This window comes from Arvicola amphibius, chromosome 14 (genome assembly GCF_903992535.2).
Source record: "Arvicola amphibius chromosome 14, mArvAmp1.2, whole genome shotgun sequence".
Classification (NCBI taxonomy): Eukaryota; Metazoa; Chordata; class Mammalia; order Rodentia; family Cricetidae; genus Arvicola; species Arvicola amphibius.
The window spans coordinates 50,420,155-50,427,365 of record NC_052060.1 but is presented as its reverse complement, the minus strand read 5'-3'; the positions used below and the strand labels follow the sequence as shown (position 1 = coordinate 50,427,365).

The 7,211-nt window shown below is 42.3% G+C and overlaps 1 protein-coding gene across 2 annotated transcripts in view; it reads left to right on the top strand.

The window, feature by feature from the left end:
- Positions 1-208: 208 nt before the first annotated feature.
- Hs2st1 (heparan sulfate 2-O-sulfotransferase 1) overlaps positions 209-7,211 on the top strand; it is a 140,820-nt gene continuing 133,817 nt past the window's right edge. For both annotated transcript variants that reach the window (XM_038311923.2, XM_038311922.2), the window contains exon 1: positions 209-610. In XM_038311923.2, coding sequence (XP_038167851.1) covers positions 487-610 — 124 coding nt within the window. In that variant the 5' untranslated portion in view covers positions 209-486. The remainder of the gene's footprint in view (positions 611-7,211) is intronic.

Sequence of the window (7,211 nt, the reverse complement as noted above, 5' to 3'; positions counted from 1 at the left end):
GGCGCTCAGCGGCCGCTCTTCGGACCAATGAACGCCCCTGTACGGGAGGGTGGGGGTGGAGCCTCTGGTTGCCTGGCAGCGTGCGTCAAGGCGTGCGCGTGGTGGTTGAGGGGGAGGGCAGGGGGCGGGCCGAGGGCGGCGCAGCCGCAGCCGCAGCGCTGCGAGAGGAGCGCGCGGCCGCGAGCGACCGAGGAGGGAAAGGGAGGAAGCGAGGGAAGAGGGCGTGCGGCCGCGGGGTCCCTGAGCCGGGCGGCAGCGGCAGCAGCAGCAGGGCGCCAGGGCCGTCGGGTGGGCTGAGGAGAAGCGTGCACCGGGCGGCCGGCGCTGGCTCCCGCTGGCGGAAGACCGGAGCGGAGGAGGGGGGTCGCTGCGGCGCGGCAGTCCGTGCAGCTCCCGGGTCGGGGTCTCCTCCCGGCGCCTCGGTCGCCCGCGGGGCCCCGCTCCCCGCCCCCTCGCGGTATGTCTTGATCTCGAGCAGCGGATTTCATGGGGCTCCTCAGGATTATGATGCCGCCCAAGTTGCAGCTGCTGGCGGTGGTGGCCTTCGCAGTGGCGATGCTCTTCTTGGAGAACCAGATCCAGAAGCTGGAGGAGTCCCGGGCGAAGCTAGGTGAGGCTCTTGGTCGATCTGGTGGGCATGGTCGGGCATAGCAAGTGGGCGTCCGCAGGGGTCTCGGAGAGTCCCGGGAGCTGGGACCCAGGCACCTCTAGCTCCCGCCACCAGGGATGAGCTGCACAAGCGAGGTCTCCGGCCAGAGGGCTGCCCCGTCGGCCCTCCACGGAGAGAGGGGACCCAAGTCTGCACGTCTCTTCCGAGGCGTTCCGGAGAGCCCCCCCGCTCTGTGCTGCGATGGGGACTGGAATTTGAATGAGGGGCGCTTGGGCACAGGATCGTGTGGGGATGGTGGTCGTCGGGAGGTTCGTCGAGGGAGATGGGCAGTAGTGGACAGAGACTCCGGGAACGATGAGGAGGAAAAGCCGCTCACTATAGTGAATGACATTCCTGAGCTGAGGGCAGCAAGGGACCTTAGAGCTGACTGTATAGGTAGACTGGCCATGTGGGACAGCGGAGCAGATGAAAAGATCGGACGGTACCGTTTCGAGGCGTCTGGGGGACTGAAGTTCTTTATGAGTGGCGCTATATCGCTTGATTTGGGCTTCAGAGTCAGGTCGTAAGTGTAGGTTGATTGCTTGTACGAGCGGGCATCGATGAAGGTTCGGAATTGCTGCGTTTACCTTGTGGAAGGAATAGAGTGAGGAAAGCTAACCATATGGGTGTCTTAAAGCGTTCTGTCAGTGCTGGAACGGGTAAAGATGCTTGAAACACTAAACTGGAGTGTGAAGTTGTGCAATAGCGGACGAAGGCTCGGATAGCCCGTGTTTCCGGATAGTGGAGAACTTTGGAATTTGGAAGTGCTCTGGAAACAGGGAGACTTAATGACTGGTGCGTTTTGATTTAAAAATGTGCATGGCACTAAAAAAAATCAGCTCAAGGGATGTTATTTGAATATGGGAAGCGGTTTTTCCACATACTTTCACCTAGCCAGCTTCTTAAATGCGATTTAAAGTTACCTTGAGGAACAGCTACATGTAAGTGGGAGTGTGAATTAATTTTTAATAAAAGCACTAGAAAATAATTTAAATTTTAGAGGTAGTCGCTATTTGCAAGTTTTAGTAGATTTTACAAAAGCCTTTAAAGAATAATGTTATCAGAGAACGTTAAATACATTTGGTTGTTGTACAGCTAAGTTTGAAAGAGGAGCCGAAGCTTCCAGAGTGAAATGTGAAGAGCTATAGAATTTATTTACTCTAATTAAAAAAGGTTCTGTAGGCTGAAAGTTATTCACTTTACATATTAAAGGTTAAACCTTTTACGTTTGCATTTTCTATGGCTCCGTCCCCCCAACAGCATTTACAGTCAAGTCTGGCCTCAGTCACGATCCAGTTTTATAGGAAGAAAAGTGACTCATCTTACAATAAGTTAAAAGTTAGTTCAAACCAGAATTTGTATTTATTCTTTTTTGTATTGTTACTCGGGACTCTCTAGATGTACTTTCTTAGAAATGCTGCAGATTTTCCTCTTTGCCTAACATTCTTTCTGCCACACTTGCTCGTTGTTTCTATATGCCACCTGCATTATTTTAGAAGTAAACTTACCTGAAGTTGTAGAATGCCACAGGTGGAATGCTGTGCTTCCTCATGATCTCCATGTATGACAGAAAATCCTCTGCCAGGAATAAAGACTGTGCATCAAAATAGATAGCTATGCAGGAAACAGCAAATATCTACCAGAATAAGTAATTCAGAGAAATAATCCAGGGCTGACCATGGGGTTCAGGCAGGCCTGTAATTCCAGCACTCTAAAAGCTGACACCAAAGGATGGTAGGTAGGTTCAAGACTGCGCTGTGCTGCTCCCCTGCACTACTCTGTTTTAGAAAAAGAAAAAGAAAAAGGACAGCTGTCAGATGTGAAACACCTGAGTATCTGGAGATGTAGACATGACACACAGAGAAAATATATGCCTTTATGTCAGCTCATTAATCTTGTTTAGATTTTTTTCCTCTTTTTATTTTTAAACGACACAGGCATTTGCCTATGGGTTGTCCAGACTGGACCCGAACTCCTGTCCTCTGATGTTCTTCCTCAGCCTTGAAGAGTAACTGTAGATGCCCTCACGCTGCTTCCTTCCCACTCCCACAGACTGAGAATTGTTTTAAAGGCAGTACTGAAGAGACAGTGTGCTTTATTCTGGCTCCTTAGCAAAGACAGACAAAAGGGTCAGGCTATCACTAGATAACTTTCCTCAGTGATGTTCTTAGTCTCCCAAGAACAGAGATAACTACCTTTCAGATACAGGATAATCCTTAAATTATATAATTTACCCAAGACTGTATTGCTAGTAAGTGGCAGAGTCAGAATTGGAACTCAGGTATGTTTGATTCCTAGTTGAGGACTCCTGTAATTACACCAGGCAATTTCAGACTTTCTAGTGATATTGTACTACAATGGAGCTGTTTGAATAGCATTTATAAATTGTATTATCAATGCATGTATTGCTGAGAATGAATATCATTCTGAGAAAACTCAATTTCTGGCACAAAGGGATTGGCTTAATGTCTCGCCCCTTGTTTATATCCATGCAATGAACATAATTATATTACTCAATGAAATGGACTGAAATAGCTTGTTTCTGCTGTTGGAGAAGAAAATCTTTGGTTGTTTGCTGTAATTGTAAAACTGCAACATTAAAAAGCATTTTGTTTTTTTTCTATTTTGCTAATGAACATTTTGCCCTTAAAAGTAGTTTTATTGTTTGTTTTTCTTGCTGTAAAAGATTCCAAAGGATGGTAATGTCTGTTAATGACTGTAATGTGACTTGGTTAAAGTCAACAATATCTTAATTGTGAAATCTCTAATAAAGCAATAGGTATATTAAAAAATACAGTATATTCGCTGGTGTCTTAGGAAATTATTTGAATAGAAATTCCTAAAGCTCCCAATATTACAGTTTACCACTGTATAGGTTGTTTTTTCCTTAAAGCAAATATCCCTATATCTTACTGTATATTATTTTGCAGCTTGTTTTTTATTAAATATTATAAACCTCTTTTCATGTCAACACACTGAAATCTGACACATTCTAATGACTGTATAGTATTTCGAACTATGCATTACTAAATTACTAAATCCTAATTTACTCTGTCAGTGGTAGGTAGTAATTGTGTTTCCACACCTCCCCTCCTTTTAAGGCTTCTTTTCTTGTTATTATAAACAATGTTGGAATAAATCTTTATGTGCCTCTCTTTATCCACTAATGTCATTTTTTCACTAGGGGGATGTCTGGGTCAAAGAATACATGTTACTTGCCAGTTTCTATCCCCAAAGGTACAGTAATCTCTATTGCCAGAAACTCAAGTGCTAGAAGTGCCGAGGTTTAAATGCTGCTACTCCGAGGCTGTGAAATGACATGTTAAATTCTATTTCCTAAAGTTTTCATTAGAAATCTTTACATCGTTTATTGCATTTTACTTGTTCTTGTTTATTGGGATAATTGGATACTTTTTTGTTGTTTGGGTTTTTAAATATTAAGGTAAATAATTTGTTCTTATTTCTGCTTTTTTCTGAGTCTGCATTTGTCCCTCAGCTGTGGTGTATTTTGCTTATACAGAAATGTTAATTTTACATAAATTTTATCACTTTAGGCAAATAGCATTCATGTTAAGACTTTCCTGAATCAAGATGGTATATATTCTCTATACTTAATTAGAATAGTTTATAGTTTTTGTCATTTACTCAAGTCATTTATTTATGTGCAGAGATTTATTATGTCTTTTGATGAATAACCATGTATGGCAAATATAGTAAATAACCCGTTTTTTTCCATGTAAGTTCTTTTATTCATATGCTACAGTTTTTGTTCTTTTAGCTCAGCTGGTTTTATACTCCAGTCTTTTTCACTTACCTGAAGTTCTTTAGACTTCAAGAACATATTCATACATACACACACATCAAGATGTCTGACTTTAGTAAAACTTGCTGTGTAGTTCTCATCACATTTATAAAGGATGATATGACTCCCTGTACTGGTTAAAAAAATAAAAATCACAAATATTTAATACATCCTAGTCAGAACTTCTGAAAACCATGGCTTCCAGGTCAAACTCTGAGTGCTTATACGCTGCTGCCAGTAAACACTTACAGAATGGGGTTACTTTCCAAATCCAGGCACATTGGAAACTTAAGATCAGCTTCAGGCTGGCGCTTGAGGTACATATGAAGCAGTAATGAAATTTTGTGTTGAGACTTGGGTTCCATCTCTTAAGATATGTCTGTAAACGTTCTCAGATCTGAGAATAGCCTGCCATTTGAAACAAGGTTCTGGATTTTTGTTTCAGCCTGTAGATATTTCATGGTAAACGAAGTGAGTGTATTCTTTATAATAATGTGCTGTTGTGGGATATTTGTACATTATGTGAAGGTGTAATGCTCTGATTGATGTAATAGAAATCTGACCAACCAATAGCTAGGCAGGAGGTCTAGGTGGGACTTCTGGGCAGAGAGAGAAAAGAGGAGGAGGAATCTAGGCATGTGTGTGTGTGTGTGTGTGTGTGTGTGTGTGTGTGTGTGTGTGTGTGTGAGAGAGAGAGAGAGAGAGAGAGAGAGCGAGAGAGAGAGAGAGAGAGAGAGGTGAGGAGGCATAGAGGAAGCACGAGGGTATGTGACAGGATGAATATAAATGGGTTAATTTAAGTTATAACAGCTAAAGACAAGCCTAAGCTAAGGCCAAGCTTTGCTAATCGCTGTTTTTAAATTATTTATTTATTTATTTATTATATATACAATATTCTGTCTGTGTGTCTGCCTGCAGGCCAGAAGAGGGCATCATATCTCATTTCAGATGATTGTGAACCACCATGTGGTTGCTGGGAATTGAACTCAGAACCTTTGGAAGAGCAGGCAATGCTCTTAACCACTGAGCTATCTCTCCAGCCCTAATCGCTAAGTTTTTGTGAGGTTATTTGGGAACTGGATGGCGAGACAGAGAATAACTCATTACAGTGTATGATACCATTAGACTCATTGGTTATAGCTACAAGATAAGCGCCCTAGTTATGAAGAACTTTCTCTAGGAAGTTTCACTTGCAAACTTCAGTCTTAAAAATGCATACCTAATTTTCTGGCAAGATATGCTCAGGATGGTGTGGTTGTAGATTGCATACTTAATTTTCAATGAAAATCTGAGAGGATACGGAGTTCAAGTGAAAATTATCCTAGCAGTGACTCAGAACTGTAGGTATTAGAGTTTGCTGTTGATGAAAAGTAAAGCTGGGAATCTCAAGCGCATGCTTGTCGCTGCTGATTGATAGAACAGTATACTGAAGGCTGCTGTTCTTACCCAGGCGTTAGAATTATGTACTTAATGATCTATTTCCTATAGGACCTAAGCATTTTAAATGATGTGTATCAACCACATGCTTATGAAACCACTGTGAGTTTACGATTGTGTTAGGTTGTGCTCGTGTAAACGAGCAACGCAGCTCCATCTAGATTATGCAGTGGTCTTTATCGATGGAAATTGTTAATCATTCTTTTCTCAAAACTACCAAAGAACTGATTCCAGGACCAGACTACTTTTTTGCAGTTTGGTGGTTTTTGCCAAATGCTTGAAAGCATGCAGATACATATGTAGGAAAATAGAGCAGCAGCTACTGTCCAGAGGACTTTAGGTTAATGGGAAAACAGGAAATTTAGAAATGCTGGTTGACGTCACTTACTGCATATTGAATAGAATGACCAGTGCTGTACAGTCATCACTTGAAGAAGTTATCTCAATTAGAATAATTCCAGGATGCCTATTTCTCATCCCATTAAACTTTCTAATATTTTTGCTTGTTTTTTTTAGCATTTAGTAAAATTGAGATGATAATATTCAAATACTTTTCTCGTGAAATACCACTTCAGAAGAGCATACTTATAAAGAATTGATAGGGCTGAAAATATTTTCTTTGTACCCACAAATACCTGTACTTAATGCCCTTGGCCTTTCTGCCTGTTGAATTACATTGTCAGTAGCCTAGCATTGGCACACACTTTTAATCCCAGCACTCTGGAGGAAGAGGCGGGCGGATCTCTGTTATTTCACGGCCAGCCTGGTCTACAAAATGGGTTCTAGAACAGCCAGGACTGTTACACGGAAAGACCCTGTCTCCAAAAACCAAACTAAACCAAACCCCCCCCAAAACAAGCAAATGAAAAGAGCCTACATTATTAGTGCTCCTGATGGGTCACTTGTGTATTTGATCCTACCTTCCTCTAGCTCAGAACATGGTTCTAGAAGCTTTCTGTCATTCTGTCATAATCATCCCCCCCACATTCTGCCCGATTCTTTGTGAACATATTTCCTCTCCAAGCCCCGAAGAAAGACACCATCCAGCTAGCCCTTGTGCCATAGACCTAGTCTCTTTTGCAGACAGACTCTAAACATTTAACTACAGTAGTCACCAGTACATGTCACTTCCTAAATGCCTTTGTCGTCTTTTGTTTTCCAGCTTCTTGTATCAACAGAATTGGACACAAAGGAATCATTTCTTCCTTCGCAGACTTTATTGGGACTGGTTACTGAACTGTTTCTGGTGCTAGATGCCCCTTTTCTTCCTAACTGCTTAGTTTTGAGAGCTTTTTTTATTCTCTTTCAGCTGGTGACTTATAT